Source organism: Aotus nancymaae, unplaced genomic scaffold (genome assembly GCF_030222135.1).
Source record: "Aotus nancymaae isolate 86718 unplaced genomic scaffold, 86718_ANA_hifiasm-v0.15.2.pri h1tg000049l, whole genome shotgun sequence".
Taxonomy (NCBI): Eukaryota; Metazoa; Chordata; class Mammalia; order Primates; family Aotidae; genus Aotus; species Aotus nancymaae.
The window spans coordinates 14602211-14619730 of NW_026988463.1; the positions used below are offsets into that span (position 1 = coordinate 14602211).

The 17520-nt window shown below is 44.2% G+C and overlaps 1 protein-coding gene and 1 long non-coding RNA gene across 4 annotated transcripts in view; one reads left to right on the top strand and one right to left on the bottom strand.

The window, feature by feature from the left end:
• GSPT1 (G1 to S phase transition 1) overlaps positions 1-17520 on the top strand; it is a 42004-nt gene continuing 24484 nt past the window's right edge. For 2 of the 3 annotated variants that reach the window (XM_064362491.1, XM_064362492.1), the window contains exons 1-3: positions 672-1249; positions 16961-17002; positions 17113-17154. In XM_064362491.1, coding sequence (XP_064218561.1) covers positions 907-1249; positions 16961-17002; positions 17113-17154 — 427 coding nt within the window. In that variant the 5' untranslated portion in view covers positions 672-906. Of the gene's footprint in view, positions 587-671; positions 1250-16960; positions 17003-17112; positions 17155-17520 lie in introns of those variants that run through there. The other variant, XM_064362493.1, reaches the window with a different exon arrangement.
• LOC135269023 (uncharacterized) overlaps positions 10821-17520 on the bottom strand; it is a 40033-nt gene continuing 33333 nt past the window's right edge. Inside the window, exon 3 of the long non-coding RNA XR_010337363.1 lies at positions 10821-11356. This is a non-coding gene — a long non-coding RNA (uncharacterized LOC135269023). The remainder of the gene's footprint in view (positions 11357-17520) is intronic.

Genomic DNA, 17520 nt, shown 5'->3' on the forward strand with positions numbered 1-17520 from the left:
ACACTGCAGTTTTAAGTTGGAACATCTCACGCTTTTATTGTCTCTTCCCCCAAATGATTACATAAAATGAAATCAGTTTTGAAATCTGCACCGGCTTTGAAATGTAGGGCAAAATCTGGTTGGAGGTGGGGAGAAAACAAGGTAGGCAGACTGTGAGGCAGAGAACGCAGGAAAGCTGGTGAAAAGAGGACAGGAATTTTCAGGAGATGAGTTTTTCTTCCCCACGTTATAGATGCTGTCCGTTTTTGCGCACCTGTGTCCCAACAGGCCGGAGTGGACCCCTCCTTGCGCTATAAGACTCAGTCTCGGCCCAGCCCAGAGCTGCACCAACCAGTGCCTGCCCCTGCCCCCACCCAGTGACAGGTGGGGCCGCCGAGCGGCCACCAGACGTCAGCCTCCTCGTGTGGCCTGCCGGGAGCCGGAGCCGCTTCCGGTTGCGCCCAGTCCCTGAACTCCGACTCCCGTCGGTCCCCGGGAAAACCGGAGCGGTGTCGCGCGCTCACTGCTGGAACTTGTAGTTCCGCCTCCCGCTGCGCTAAATAGCCGGAAACGGGGGTGGCCAGAGTGAAGAACTACCGAGGCGAAGGTACGGGTGGCGGCGCGGGGTCAATCCGCGCCGGGCGTGGGGTTGGCCGTGAGGCTGTCGGAGGTGGTTGGGTGGGAGGAGATCCGCTCGCACACACGAGGAGGAGGGTTGAGCCGCCGTCGCCGCCGCCGCCGTCGTCGTCGCGAGTGTGGAGTCGGGACTGGAGCTGCCGCCGCGGCGACACCGGGGATCTTGTCGCTAGCCCCCGGACTTTCTGCTCCGCCGCCTTCCCTTGGTCGGCGCGGCCCACTCCTCCCCGGCCGGGCGCCCCTGCCTCCATTTCCCGCTCTCTGTCCACCACACACACGGCCCCCCCGATCATGGATCCGGGCAGTGGCGGCGGCGGCGGCGGCGGCGGCGGGAGCAGCGGCAGCAGCAGCGACTCGGCCCCCGACTGCTGGGACCAGGCGGACATGGAAGCCCCCGGGCCGGGCCCGTGCGGCGGCGGCGGCTCCCTGGCGGCGGCGGCGGCCGAGGCCCAGCGGGAGCAGCTCAGCGCGGCCTTCAGCCGGCAACTCAACGTCAACGCCAAGCCCTTCGTGCCCAACGTCCATGCCGCCGAGTTCGTGCCGTCCTTCCTGCGGGGCCCGGCAGCGCCGCCAGCCACAGCTGGCGCCGCCGCCAACAACCACGGAGCCGGCAGCGGCGCAGGAGGGCCTGCAGGTAAAGGCCCGGGACGCAGGGCAGCCCCAGGGACCCGGGAGGTAGCCGGGCCGGACGCCGGAGCCCACATGGGGAGGGGTGCGGCCCGGGGGCGCGCGGCCCTGGGACTCGACCGGCACGTGGGGCGCTGACAGTGGCGCCGGCCGCCTGGGTGGGGCGCCCCAAGCCCGGGAGCCGGCCTGCGCGGGGCGGCACGGCGGTGGCCAGGCAGGGAGCTGGTAGCAGGCAAACGCAACTAAAAATCCGGACCTGAGTGCTGCCCCTCTGCGCCCCTGCCCTGCCTTGGGGTCTGCAGTTACCCCCTTGAGTTGAGAACCGTATGGGACAGAGTGGGGGTCGCGGCGGATCAGTGCCACGAGGCGCAGAAGTGAGGACAGGACAGATGGAGCCAGGAGTCAGTCGGGTGGGCGTTTAGAGATCCTACGAGTTGTGGAAGACAAATGCCCGAGTTTTCCATTCACCTTAGGCCCAGAGGAGAGAGCGTCTCTTGCTGCAGTTTCTACTATAGAAACTGTAATTAGGTTTTAAATTATCCATGGCCCCGAACCGTCCGGAAGGAATCCCAAGATGCATTGCAGGCTTGTGATCGGGCAGAAACTTGGCTATCAATACCAAGATCTGTTTTACCCTTAGCCTTGTGTACGCTTCTAAAGTTTACAAAGTGCCGCAAAGTTAGAATTCCTCACTTAATGTGTGATAGGAGACTATATTGATTTGTGTCTTTTTATAGTGAGGCTTAGACTTCTCCTTTGTCAGCGACATGTTTCGAGAATTTTCATTGCTGTAAAATCGTTGACCTTATTCAGATTGCTTGGAATAACTCCCTGTGTTCGTGTGTCAGTAATCCAGTCTGTTTGTTCAGACACTTGCGCATTTGTTATTATTTAATAGTTGTCACGTGTCTTTCTGACCGTAGCTAGTAGACATATATTCTGTGATTTTGAGTCAAGTTTGGTTTTCAAACATCTTCCAGTACTTAGGGGCTGCTGAAGTGGTAGATTGCAGGTGCTGACGTTGTAGGAATGTCAAATGAGTGAACTTAAGTATTCTCATAATGGTGCTTATTTTGTGGTAGATAGCATGCTTTTAGGTAGTGATTTTGTAGGAATGTCAAAGTATTTTCTTCCTAATGGTGCTTATTTTAGGAACTATCAGTATTTCCTTAAAGAGACAATGAAAAAGGAAGAAAAGGCTGAATGTCCTTTCATCATTTAGCCAGTACATTGGTGGGCTGTATCATGACTTCCAGCACATTTTAAGAGAGAGCATATTGTTGATTTCTCTCTTTAAAGTTCTGTATTGTGGTATTTCTTAGATAAGTGGGGATTATAAGAGTGCTCTAGGAGTTTGGTTTCTAGAGAAACTTTTGTCACCGTTTGCTCTTTTGAGGTAAAAGGATAGAGTTTGGAGAAACACTCATGACATATGTATGTCAACACAGTGGATTTGGTGGTTTTATTGACTATGGCGTTTCTTTTATTTGTGTGAGTGGTTGATGTTTTCCTTTTGAGGAGATTGAGCTCCTTCAGGGTGGTATGGCTGTAGTCGATGTTTTCCTTTTGAGTAGGGAAGCTTAGCTTGTAATTCTTGACTTACATCAAGCCATTTTGACTGTCTAACCCAGTTCACTTATCAGGTCCTAAAAGTGCCCATTTCTCTACCTTATCTTACAGATTCCGTTTATCCAGCCATTTTTTTCTTGACTCTTCTTTCGGTGGAGCCAGCAGCACCACTCTGACTAGACTTAGGACTCCACTTACAGCCTGTCCAGCTAGTCATCCAGGGATAACTATCCTTGGTCTAGAATGTTCACTGTTGAGTGACTAGGTATTACCTCTCATGCAGGTTTTTCTGTTCCTGATAGTTGCTAATTTGTAATTACATTAATCTTTTTTTCTTTGACACTGCTAGAAGTTGGAGGTACGAAAATCTGTAGGGAAGTAGCTGTCAGAAAATCCCTACCTCATGGTCAGCTTTTTTGTTTTTAATCAAAAAACTGTTTTGGTGTTACTGACTTTACCAGTTGCTTCTACCAAAATGTCAGTTAATGTGTTTTTGTTTTTGTTTTTTTGAGACAGAGTTTCGCTCTTGTTACCCAGGCTGGAGTGCAATGGCGCGATCTCGGCTCACTGCAACCTCCGCCTCCTGGGTTCAGGCAATTCTCCTGCCTCAGCCTCCTGAGTAGCTGGGATTACAGGCACGCGCCACTATGCCCTGCTAATTTTTTGTATTTTTAGTAGAGACGGGGTTTCACCATGTTGACCAGGATGGTCTCGATCTCTTGACCTCGTGATCCACCCGCCTCGGCCTCCCAAAGTGCTGGGATTACAGGCTTGAGCCACTGCGCCCGGCCAGTTAATGTTTTAAAAAATTATATGTAGGATGTCTGTTTGGGAAAGAACTGATTTTCTTTCTTTCTTTCTTTTTTTCTGTTTTGTTTTTTTGAGACAGAGTCTTGCATTGTTGCCTGGGCTGGAGTGCAATGGCACATTCTCAGCTCACTGCAACCTCTGCCTCCCAGGTTCAAGCGATTCTCCTGCCTCAGTCTCCCAAGTAGCTGGGATTACAGGCACCTGCCACTGCATCTGGCTAATTTTTTTTTTTTTTTTTTTTGTATTTTTAGTAGAGAGGGTGTTTCACTATGTTAGCCAGGCTGGTCCCAAACTCCTGACCTTGCGATCCACCTGCCTCAGCCTCTCAAAGTGCTGGGATTACAGGCGTGAGCCACGGCTCCAGGGCCACTTATTTGTTTTTTTTTGTTAAATGAGAAACTGGGTTAGTGATTTGAGGGTTACTTGGACTTTTTAGAACAGCCACAGCTTCTAAATAATAGTGTAGTGTTCTTTGCATCATCCCACCTTTAATGCCTCTCAAAACTCTATTCCATTAAGAAATAAGTATGGAATAAAACCAGTAGGTCTCAGTTCTTACTCAGAGGAGGCCATGGTGCCCGGCCTTTTTTTTTTTTTTTAAATGATTGAGATCTAACTCACACACTGTAAAATTCACCCTTTTCAATGGTACAAGCTTGGCGCATTGGCTCACACCTATAATCCCAGGACTCTGTCTCAAAATAAAATAAATAGCTGGGTGTGGTGACACAAGCCTGTAGCCGTAGCTACTTGGGAGGCCGAAGTGGGAGGATCTCTTGAGCCCAGGAGTTGGAGGCTGCAGTGAGCTATGATCACAGCACTGCATTCAGCCTGGGTGACCAAGTAAGACACTGTCCAAAAAGAAAACCTAAAGTGTATAGTTCAGTGGTTTTTAGTATATTTATAAGGTTATGCAACCATCATCACTTGGCAGATGCTTTTAAGAATATTCTCAGAAGTGACCTCTTCAGGGCAACCAGAGTAGAGAGGATCCTGAATCAAAGTAATGATTGTTTAATCCAGAAGGGCCCTAATACTTTATTATTATGTTAAATTATATCTGTTGAGGACTAGATGATAGGTAAGATTCTTTATTTGAGAATCTGTTTTTCTTTGAGACTCAAGTGCCTGCAATAACAATGCTCATATATGCTAGGAGTGGTGGCTCACGCCTGTAATCCCAGCACTTTGGGAGGCCGAGGCGGGTGGGTCACGAGGTCAGGAGTTCGAGACCAGCTGGCCAACATGGTGAACCTCCGTCTCTACTAAAAATACAAAAATTAGCCCGGCATGGTGGCACGTGCCTGTAGTCCCAGCTACTCGGGAGGCAGAGGTTGCAGTGAGCCGAGATCGCGCCATTGCACTCCAGCCTGGTGACAGAGCAAGACTCCGTCTCAAAAAAAACCCACAAGAAACATGCTCATATAAAGGTGTTGTTTAGGCTTCAGTGGGACAGTAGATGGGGTAGAGGAGAGGCCCTACAATATCCCTAGAGTATCACAGTAGTATTTCAGTGCCTTTTGTTACTTCTCCTGCCTTGGCTGACCTTTTTGACTCTTGTTTCATGATTTTACACGTATAAATGGCTTGAGAGTGAGGATTCAGGGAACAAGCAAAGGCATCATCTAGGGCTGTGCTGTGCCAAGTTGAGCAGTTGTTTAAACTGTTAGAAATTTTGACTGGAATAAACCCTCTTTGGAGCAGGTTTTACACAATATGATTAGTACATCTCATTTCATTCTGTTTTTTTTTTTTTTTTTTTTTTTTAACCTTTTCTGAAGTTGTACTGCATGAAAAGACAGCAATTTCAGTTTATCAGGACAAGTTAAGGAAGTTATGCAGAGGACAGACTTTAAGCCTTCGTTTGCTTGCTTTGTTTAGCTGGGGAAGAAGCGGCTGAAAGTGTTTAGATAGTAGTCTTTCTGGTTGAAGAGAAAGGAGTGAAAAAGAGATTTGATAACCTTCTGGGTTGAGTTAGCAGTATTAGAGTGGAATTTTTTTTCAGAAATGCAGATTTCTAGTTTTGCTCAGATATGTGTACTAGCAACTAATTAACATTTACCCGTCCACTGAATGTAAGATGCTGTGCTAGCCACTTGAAATAACACCAAGATAAATAAATTGTGGTCCTGAAGCAATCTAGAAAGGGATCAGATGCCCAGTGTAGTCTAGTGAAAGTCACAGTGTGGTAAGGAGGCCCTACAGAGAGTGTAGAGAGGGCTTTCAAAGCTGAGAACAGCAGTCCCTTATGTAAAACATTTCAGCCTTGTCACTCTAATAAAACTAAAGATTTATCTGTTATCTGCTCACTGTTCTTTGTGAATGCCGTGTGTGTGTGGGTGTGTGGGTGTGTGTGTGTTTCTGGCCTCCTGGCTCAGTTGCAGCTGAGGCCTGAGTGCCAAGGTTGTGTGTATTTTAAAAAACTTTTTACTTATTATTTTTAAAGACAGGATCTTACTCTGTCACCTAAGCTGGAATACAACGGTGTGATCACTGTAACTTTGAATCCCTGGGCTCAGGTGATCCTTCCGCCTCAACCTCCTGAGTAGCTAGGACTATAGGCATGCACCACAACACCTGGCTAAGTTTTCTTTAATTTCTTTATTTATTTAGAGAAGGAATCTCGCTCTGTCGCAGGCTGGAGTAGTGCAGTGGCCCGATCTCTGCTCACCGCAACCTCTGCCTCCTGGGTTCAAGCGATACTCCTGCCTCAGCTTCCCAAGTAGCTGGGATTACAGGCATGCACCACGATACTCGGCTGATATTTTTTGTACTTTTAGTAGAGACTGGGTTTAACCGTGTTGGCCAGGCTGGTCTCATACTCTTGACCTCAGGTGATCCACCTGCCTCAGCCTCCCAAAGTGCTGGGATTATAGGCGAGAGCACTGTGTCTGGCCAAGTTTTGTATTTTTAAGTTTGCAGAGTGCTGAAAGTAGTGCACTGTAATCTTTTTAAACTACTTGTCTCTTTCTTATTAAACAGCAGTGAATTCAGTTACTATGATTCTGGCTAGCGTTATCTATTGGGGCATGTTTAGAGTTTCATCATTCCACCCTTAGTTTTTAAAAATCTTCTGAAGGCAAGAATTTCGCTACTAAAGGTTCTTGATTGTTCTGAGGTCCTCAGAACAATTAAGAAAACTGACAGTTTTTAGCTGTCGATTGTTGATTTGTATCAAAGCTTAGAAATTTCTGCCTTGGCTAGGTGTGGTGGCTCATGCCTGTAATCCAAGCACTTTGGAGGCCAAGGCGGGGGTGGATCACCTGAGGTCAGGAGTTCAAGACCAGCCTCACCAACATGGTGAAACCCCGTCTTTAAAAATAAATAAATAAATAAATAAAAAATAAAATAAAAAAAGAAATTTCTGCCTTGTTTTCGGTAGTTTCACAAAGCAATTTGAGGCTGCAGATTCATAGTTGTTACAGTACTCCAAGTTGAACCAGTTTCCCATTATAATTCCAGTTTCAAAAGGAGAGGAACACTTAAGGCTTTCCTGTGCATCTTTCATTAGCCTGACCTATCAGTGGTGACACTCACTCCCATACCACATTCCCACTAGGTAATTGTATGTCACTTCACTTGGAAAAAACAGTGTACATTCTGAAGGATGTCACTGGGTAATTTTCTGGTCGAATACTTCTTTTTTTTTTTTGAGTTATAGTCTTGCTCTGTTGCCTAGGCTGGAGTGCATTCTCGGCTCACTGCAACCTCCGCTTCCCAGGTTCAGGTGATTCTTCTGCCTCTGTCTCCGGAGTAGCTGGGACTACAGGTGCCCGTCACCACGCCTGGTTTATTTTTAGTAGAGATGGGGTTTCATCATATTGGCCAGGCTGGTCTCGAACTCCTGACCTTGTGATCCGCCCTCCTTGTACTCCCAAAGCGCTGGGATTACAGCTGTGAGCCACTGTCCCTGGCCTCAAACTGTTTTTGAAGTAGATAAGATGTAGATCATAAGATTATCTTTCAGGATTGTTTGAAAAACACAATGGAATTTTAGTTACTCTATGCAAAGTGTAATCAGGTTGATAATGTTGCATTGCTTCAGTGTCTGAATAAATAGATTCTTCGAATGTTAGAGCTGGATATGACCCTAGCAGTTGTACAGTCTCATTTTCAGATAAAGGAACTGGAGCTTTAGAAATGCGAAGTCAATGCCTAAGGTCACTCACAGAGTTAATGACCCAGTTGAGTCTCGAATACAGATTTGCCACCTGCTAGTTTAGTGCTTGTTCTGCCACATCATGCTGTTTAATAATGGGGGTTGGGGGAAGGGCATGCCTAGAGCTAATTACTACAACCAGCATGGGTTTTCTGAGAGTGGCCTTGGCATTTGCCTAATGTTTCATTCTTAAAGGTTTCTGAAATTATTTGGGGGCTTTGAAATACTTGCTGTAATAAATTTATTGAGCAGTTATCACCACTGCTTAATACGTCCTTACCAGTTATTTAGTCTTTACAACATCCTCTTGAGGTTTAGGTACTGTTGATCCATTTTGCAGATGAGAAAATTAAGGCTCAGTAAAGCTAAATAACTTAGGTCACATCCATGAGAGGAGTGAGGCCTAGAATCTAAGTCATTTCAAAGTTTATTTTAATAGTGACTGCTAGAACTTTCCTTGTTATTTTGTATTAAGTAGACTGAGACTCTTCAGAAACTGGGCCCATGAGCTTGGACTACAGCATTTCTCTGTTCTGTCTCAGTAGTAGCAGAATAACATTTGTCATAAGTAGGCAATGCTCTAATTTAAAGCAATATTTTGAAATTACTTATTTTTACATTTTAGCAAGTGTTGATGTAAAATACTTTAAAACAGCTCTGTTCACCACTGTCTGTACTAGTGTGCCTTTTTATTTTTAGAGTGTTAAGTAATTAAGGCAAACCATCCACATTTTTTATGTGTTCTGCAGACTTTTCATGTGTTTGCTTTTACTGTTTTTCAGTATTGTCTATGGGGAAAAAATACCTCAGCTTGCAAATTTTGTTAAGAGATGGAATCTTGCTCATTCTTTGCTGTTGGAGGGATTTTCATGAAAAAAATTCAAGAAACATTGTCTCGTGTGACCTTACCAGATAAGTGCCTATTAAGAATTGCTGGCTGCTGGATTTATCATCTCAGCCTAATTTTCTTCCTGAGATAAATGAATCTTGCTTTTTTGTCATTACAACCCTGGCTAATCCAATGGAAATATAATATGAACCACATAGTTAATTTAAATTTTATTTCTTTAATTTCATTTTTTGAGACAGGGTCTCACAGCGTTGCCCAGGCTGGAGTTCCATGGCACAATCCTAGCTCATTGTAGCCTCAACTTCCTGAGCTTAAGTGATCCTCATGCCTCAGCCTCCTGAATTGGGACTACAGCTATATGCTTCCATGCCTGGCTAATTTTTTTTTTCTTTTGAGATGGACTCTCGCTCTGTTGCCCAGGATGGAGTGCAGTGGCATGATCTTGGCTCACTGCAACCTCCACTTCCTGGGTTCAAGCGATTTTCTTGCCTCAGCTTCCTGAGAGGCTGGGATTACAGGCATGAGCCACTGCTCCCGGCCACACCTGGCTAATTTTTAAAATTTTTTTGTGGAGACAGAGCCTCACTGTGTTGCCCAGGTTGGTCTTGAACTCTTGGTCTCAAGCAGTCCTCCTACCTCAGCCTCCCAAAGTGCTGGGTTGATAGGTGGGAATCACCACACCTGGCCCAAATCTCGAGTGTAGTACCTCCCTAACCTCTTCTTAGAAAGCTAGCACATTTAAAATTGTTTTCACTCTTTTGAACCCCAATGGAAATGAAATGAATGTACAGATGGAGGCTAGGGTTCCTAGTCAGAAAAGTGAAGGGAGGCCAGGCGCAGAGGCTCACGCTTGAACCTGGGAGGTAGGGGCTGCAGTGAGCCAAGATCGTGCCACTGCACATTAGCCTGGGTGACAGAATGAGACTACATCTCAAAAAAAAAGAAAAGTGAAAAAGTAAAGTGATGTGACTGGAAGGAACCAGTGTGAAAATCAAAGGAAAACAAAATAATTCAGTAAAAATTGATTGTATATTTATTCTATACATCATCCCAACTTCTTGAGACTACAGAAGTAGAGAAAAAAGTCTCCATGTTTCAGAAATTCATCCACCCACAGTTCATTCTGGAAGTTCATACCCTAGGGAACAAGAACTAAGCTACGTGTGTACCTATAATTTATTCATTTTTGTTATTGTTTTTTGAGATGGAGTCTCCCTCTGTCACCCAGGCTGGAGTGCAGTGATGCGATCTCATTGCAACCTCTACCTCCTGGGTTCGAGTGATTCTTGTGACTAAGCCTCCCTGAGTAGGTATGCACCACCATGCCCAGCTAATGTGTTTTGTATTTTTAGTAGAGTTTTTTTTTTTTTTTCACCATGTTGGCCAGGCTGGTCTCAAACTCTGACCTCAGGTTATCCACCTGCCTTGGCCTTGCAAAGTGCTGGGATTACAGGAGTGAGCCACTGTGCCCGGCCATACTTATTTATTTATTTTTCAGACAGAGTCTTGCTCTGTCATCCAGGCAACCTCTGCCTCCCTGGTGGAAGCCATTCTCCCACCTCAGCCTCCCGAGCAGCTGGGATTACAGGTGTGTGCCACCAGACGTGGCTAATTTTTATATTTTTTAGTAGAGATGGAGTTTTAGCATGTTGGCCAGGCTGGTCTCAAATTTCTGACTGCAAGTTATCTGCCTACCTCAGCCTCCCAATGTACTGGAGTTACAGATACAGGTGTGAGCCATTGCACCTGGTCCCCCTGTGTGTGTCTAATTTAAAGAGGTGTCATGTCCTAGAGGAGTGATGATTAGCCCTTCAGGGTGGGGGATGGGCAGATAATGGGATAGAAATGGGGGATTAGGTGGGAAGTATGTATTACAATTAAGGAGAATCCTTGAGCTAGAACTGTGTATCCAAAGTATAGTCGAGGACCACATGTGGCTATTTAAATTTATTAAAATCAAACTTAAAATTCAGTTCCTCATAATAGCCATGTTTTCAGTGCTTAATAACCACATGTGGTCAGTGACTGTCATATCACAGCACAGATATAAAACATTTCCGTAACTACAGAAACTTGCACAGAATTTTGTCACACATATTTCTCACTTTTCTTGCAATGTAAGACACTTCTGTTACAGCACTGAAGTTGTATTTTTCTTTAATGAACACACCATTTAGCTAACAAAACTAAAATTTTAGTTAGGATGGCTGTGTTTTTTGTTGTTTGATACAGAGTCTTGTTCTGTCACCCAGGCTGGAGTGTCAGGGGTGTGATCACGGCTCACTGCAGCCTCCACCTCCCAGGTTCAAGTGACTCTCCTACCTGGGACTACAGGCTTGTGCCACTACACCTGGCTGATTTCTAAATTTTTTGTAAGAACGAAGTCTCCTTGTGTTTCCCAGGCTGTTCTCAAACTCCTGGCCTCAAGTGATCCTCCTGCCTTGCCTCCCAGAGTGTTGGTTTTACTGGCATGAGCCACTACACCCAGCCTAAGGATTAGTTTTGTATCTAAAGCAGGACGAATTTAAATTGCTGATTTATGAAATATATGCATCAAGCACTTTTTAAGCATTAGCCAAACATTTGTGTTTAAAACATGTAACTTGAATCAAAACATAGCTTTTCTTACCTGCCATGATATCTGTGGCCTTGACTGACATACGCTGCGTCAATGTGCTGGCCAAATAGGATTTTCCATATTCAGGTTCTTTGGTCCATGATCAAAGCTTTAAAAAAAAATTGTAACCTTTTTAAAAAATTGAAGCAAAATCCACATAACATAAACTGGCCAGGCGCAGTGGGTCACGACTGTAATCCCAGCACTTTGGGAAACTGAGGTCGGAAGCTCACGAGGCCAGGAGATCCAGATCATCCTTGCCAACATGGTGAAACTCTTTCTCTACTTAAATACAAAAAATTAGCCAATCGTGGTGGCGTGTACCTGTAGTCCCAGCTGCTCTGGAGGCTGAGGCAGGGGAATCGCTTGAACCTGGCAGGCGGAGGTTGCAGTGAGCCGAGATGGTGCCACTGCACCACAGTCTGGGCGACAGAGTAAGACTCTGTTTCAAAAAACAAAAACATAAAACTAACCATTTTAAAGTGAACATTTCAGTGGCATTTAGTATATTCACACTGTGTTGTACAACCAGCACTTCCATCTAGCTATAAAACATTTCCTTTTTTTTTTTTTTTTTTTTTCTCTTTGAAACAGGGTCTCATTCAGGTTGAGTGCAGTGGTGCGATCTTGGTTCACTGCAACCTCCACCTCCGGGTTCAAGTGATCCTTCCACCTCAGCCTCCCAAGTAGCTGGGACTACAGACACATGCCACCACACCAAGCTAATTTTTAATTTTTTTTTTTGAGACAGAGTCTCGCTCTGTTGCCCAGGTTAGTGTGGTGGTGCGATTTCGGCTCACTGCAACCTCCACCTCCCAGGTTCAAGCAGTTCTCCTGCCTCAGCCTCCTGAGTAGCTAGGCTTACAGGCACCCATCACCATGCCCGGCTAATTTTTGTATTTTTTTTTTAGTAGAGATAGGATTTCGCCATGTTGACCAGGCTGGTCTCAAACTCGACCTCATGTGATCTACCTGCCTCGGCTTCTCAAAGTGCTGGGATTACAGGTGTAAGCCACTACGTCTGGCCTCCAAAACATTTTAATCACCCCAAAAGGAAACCCATATTGATTTTGCAGTTACTGCCCATTTTCTCTCCGCTTCTGGAAGCCACCAGTCTTTTCTGTCTCTGTAGATTTACCTCTTCTGAATATTTCATATCAATGGAATCACGGAGTATGTGGCCTTTGTGTTGTTTCACCATAATCAAATTTTAAGTATCAATTTTAACATCCAGTTTATCAGGCCAGGTGTGGTGGCTTATCCCTGTAATCCCAACACTTTGGGAGCCAAGAAGGGCGAATCACATGAGGTGAGGAGTTTGAGACCATCCTGACCAAGATGGTGAAATCCCATCTCTACTAAAAATACAAAAAATTAGCCAGGCATGGTGGGACATGCCTGTTGTCCCAGCTACTTGGGAGGCTGAGGCAGGAGAATTGCTTAAACCTGGGAGTTGGAGGCTTCAGTGAGCTGAGATCTTGCCATTGCACTCCAGCTTGGGGAACAAGAGGGAAACTCCGTCTCAAAAAGAAAAAAAAAAATCCAGTTATCATTTGTGTCACAGGCAGTACTGTTGGTTAGTTGTCTTCTGGTAAAGTCTTTTCACTTCATGTTTTAAAATTTGTGGTAGTGTACTAAGTATCACAGCCAGTTCATTAAACTTCCTTTATTATAAATTATACTGTTAGTTTTTCCTCTTTTTTGAGATGGAATTTTGGTCTTGTTGCTTCGGCTGGAGTGCAGTTGTGTGATCTCAGCTCACTGCAACCTCTGCCTCCCAGGTTCAAGCAATTCTCCTGCCTTAGCCTCCAGAGTAGCTGGGATTACAGGCACGTGCCACCACACCTGGCTAATTTTTTTTTATTTTTAGTAGCGATGGGGTTTCATCCTATTGGTCAGGCTGGTCTCAAACACCCAACCTCAGGTGATCTACCTGCCTCGGCCTCCCAAAATGCTGGGATCACAGGCATGAGCCACCGTGCTCAGCCTAGTTTTTTTTCTCTCTCTTTTTTTTGAGATAGGATCTCACTCTGTCACCCAGCCTGGAATGCAGTGGTGCAATCTGCTACCCGGTCTTAAGCAGTTCTCCTGCCTCAGCCTCCTGAATAGCTGGGACTACAAGCGTGAGCTATATCCCCAGCCTAATTTTTGTATTTTTATAGAGATGGGGTTTTGCCATGTTGCCCAAGCTGGTCTCAATCTTAGTTTTTCCTTTTAATTTGGGGAATGGCAGTTGCACTCAGTGGTATGCTCTGACAGCTTTTTCACTTTTTAAAATAGTTAATAAAGGTGTGTTTCTAAACATAGAGATAACATTGGAAAATTTGAAACCATAATTTCATTCCTTGGGAGGGTTTCTAACTTCTTTTACTAGGAGCTGTCAACAGTGCAGGATGTAAGAAATTACATCCTAATCATCTATTTCCTAGCCATGAACAGTTCAACCAAGGAAAATTCTAAGCCCATGTTCATTAGTAGCCAGTAAAATCTGGATGTCATATGCATCATGAATTAGACCAGAGTACAATGAACAAGTAAGGGTTTAGTGTGTGTACATGAAGACAGGGTAGAAATATATATATCGGTTTTATTTTTACTTTTTCAGACAGGGTGTCACTCTCTCGCCCAGGCTGGAGTGCAGAGGTGCAATCATGACTCATTGCAGCCTTGACCTCCCTGGCTCAGCCCCCTGAGCAGCTGGGACTACAGGCACATGCCACCACTGCAGCAATTTTTTTTTTTATTATATAGATGGGGTTTTGCCATGTTGCCCAGGCTGGTCTCAAACTCCTGCCATCCTCCCACCTGGACAACCAGAGGGTTGGGACTGCAGGCATGAGCCACCATGCCCGACCCATTTTCAACTTACAATCCATTGTAAGTTCAGGAGCCTCTGTATTGTAAATCTAATAGTTGGTGCTAGGAACTAAGTGGTCAGGTGTAAGTACTGTTTTGAAAAGCTGTTACAGTTAGGGATACGCTTGAGAGTGTTGGGGAAGCCTACCATACCAATCATATTCTTGAATGAAGATACGCGGTACATCATAACTGTATGTCCATTATAGCTTAGTTTACTTGTACACTGATTTTCAGCAGGGCCTATCTGAGGAAGGGGGAGATGGCACTTGCATAATTTTGAAATGCCTGCAGTTGATTCTGATGTGCCTGTATGTTAGATGGTAGTGATTACACGATCTGTTTCTTAGGGCTTTTGGTGGGGATAAGCTAGTAATTGACACATAGGGCTCAATAAAAATTAGTTAGAGCAAATTGCTACCACCTACAGCCCTAACCCCAATGCAATATGGATTTGTGAGTGCTTTTTATCCTTGTCTGGCCCATAATAGATACTCAATACATATTTATTTATATTAATTATTATTATTTTTGAGATGGAGTTTTACTTTTGTTGCCCAAGCTGGAGTACAGTCATGCGATCTTGGCTCACTGTAACCTCTGCCTCACAGGTTCAAGCAATTCTTCTGCCTCGGCCTCCCCAGTAGCTGAGATTACAGGTGTATGCCATGCCTGGTTAATTTTTTTGTATTTTTAGTAGAGATGGAATTTTACCATGTTGGCCAGGCTGGTCTTGAACTCTGGAATTTCACCATGTTGGCTAGGCTGGTCTTGAACTCCCAAACTCAAATGATCCGCGCCCCCCGTCGGCCTCTCAGAAAAAGTGCTGGGATTACAGGCGTGAGCCACCTTGTCTGGCTAATACTCAGTACATATTGGTAGGATTGAGTTGGAGTAGTTATATAGCAGGTGGACACTGACATTTGTTGAATATCTACTGCATGCCAGGAGTTCTTTAATTGATACTAAACAAATTATTTTCTCACTTCCTCCCATAAACTCCTCAAAAATCCTCTCAGTTAGATGGTTTATCATGCCCACAATTTCAATGGAATAAGTGTATTCACAGCTTGTGATAAGCCAGGAGTTAAACCTAGGAGTCAGCTCAGTTCCAGGCTCCGAGAGTACCCCATCCTGTCACCTCCTTCCTAGGATGGTCTCTGAACTCTCAGTACTGCCTGGCTTTCTCTGAAAACTGAGTAATTATTCCTTACCTTACCCTTAAACTTTTCTTCAAAATAGAAAAGCAAAAAAAGAAAGGTTAATCTGTATTGTGTCTGAATTACATTTTCTCTCTCCTTCCAAACCAGGTTCAAATGAGTTTCCCCTGTTTGTGAATATGCTGCTCATCCCACAGCTTGGGGTCATCTTAGACCTTCTGCTCTCCCTTTCTCCCAACTCCTGTCAGGTGTAGCCCTCCTGCCCTCCCAGTTGAATTGTTCAGTTGTCTCCATGGCATGCTTTCTTACAGTGGTGATGCAGATCTTCCTGCCTGTGGGGCCTTTCCCACTCTAGTTCATGTGGTTTAAGCTGCATGAAAAAGATCTTCCTGAGTGGCAATCTGAGCCTGTCACTTAAAAAAAAGCAACTTGGTTGTCCTTTACCTATCAGGGGCAGGAAATGACTTTACTCCACATTTGATGCTATTGAAGCTTGGGCCCAAAACACTTTCTCTTGACTCTTACAGGTGTTGATCCTTTCCAGGCAATGATTTTACAGGTTACACATTCATTATTTTTTCATATTTGCTGTACATGATTTGTGTGATTTAATTCTTTGGTGTCTTTTTCTGTTCTGGAGATTCTTTAAAGCAGGGGCACATTCATATTGGAGTATAATTTAGGTTTGTCTATATCTGACAAACTAAAATACAAAAAGCAGACTTAGATATTTGGCTATTAGTATGTATTTCTCCTGTATCTCTTCCAGTAATGTCATAAATAAATTTGCAGTGTTGCAACTGGTAACTGGATTGTTGCTTGGTCTTAGAGTTCTAGTGTAGGAAAAAATTGGCATCATTGGAATCACCTTTTCTGCAGCTGTTTTAAGGGCTTATATGTATTTTAGGGCTTTGTACAAATGTCATTTATCTTATTGGTATTTTATTTATTCAGGGATTTTGATAACATGAGTATGGAATACTAAAAAGGGCTAATCACAGGCCGGGCACGGTGGCTCACACCTGTAATCCTGCCACTTGGGGAGGCCGAGGCGGGTGGATCACCTGAGGTTGGGAGTTGAGAGCAGCCTGACCAACATAGAGAAACCCTGTCTCTACTAAAAATATAAAATTAGCCGGGCGTGGTGACATGCACCTCTAATCCCAGCTACTTGGGAGGCTGAGACAGGAGAATCACTTGAATCTGGGAGGTGGAGGTTGCAGTGAGCCGAGATCGCACGATTGCACTCCAGCCTGTGCAACAAGAGCGAAACTCAGTCTCAAAACAAAAAGGGGGATAATCACAGCCTTCTTGGGCTAGATTTCCAAGAGAGAATCAAGACGTAGATTTGTATTTGTTGAGCACATCTCTAATTTGATCTGTGCTGAGCTGCAGATTATTACTTTGACAGTATCTGTGAAGAAAAGGTTTATAAAGCAAATCAAAAGAACAAGCATGCTTTTATGAATGCGTTGAAACTACTGAAAATGTTTCAAAATTGGCTGTAATTGGTAGAATTTTGAAAAATAGGTTAAGCAGAGACTTCTAATTTGAAGGCCTGAGTTAGCTGCCATTGATCTGGGTTACTGATTGAGGCTTCTGTTGTTATTGAACTTCTATTTTTACTACATATTAAAAGATAAGTGAAATGGATGGATAAATGTCAATTTTTAATATAACTTATTTCTGTTAAACAGCACCTGTGGAATCCTCTCAAGAGGAGCAGTCGTTGTGTGAAGGTAATAATGTACTCTGTGAAAGTCTACTTAAGAAAACATTAGGTTGTCTATGGTGTGTAAAGCTAGATACTGTTTTGTAAATATATATTATATCTCAATCTCTTGTCTAGGTTCAAATTCAGCAGTTAGCATGGAACTTTCAGAACCTGTTGGTAAGAAAATTTCTGTCCATATTAATACAGTAATATGAAACTCTTTCACTCTCAAGATTTGAGGTGCAAATGTAAGTGTTATCATTATCGTAATGACTACATTTAAGACACATTAAGTCTTTGCTATTAGTATTTAGAAAGCAGAACAAACTAGGTACTAGCACTGCCTTGATAAACTTAGTGATTCCAAATACAACTGAGTGGAGGAATGCTAAAGTCAATTTAAATACCTGTACACATTCTGTTTTCTTTTTCTTTTTTTATTTCACCTGGGTGCAGGTGGGCTAAGGCCAAAAAGGGCGTTAGCCATACACATTCCATTTTCTTGGTGAAAAATGTTCTTCCTTTTTATAACTTTATTGTTAA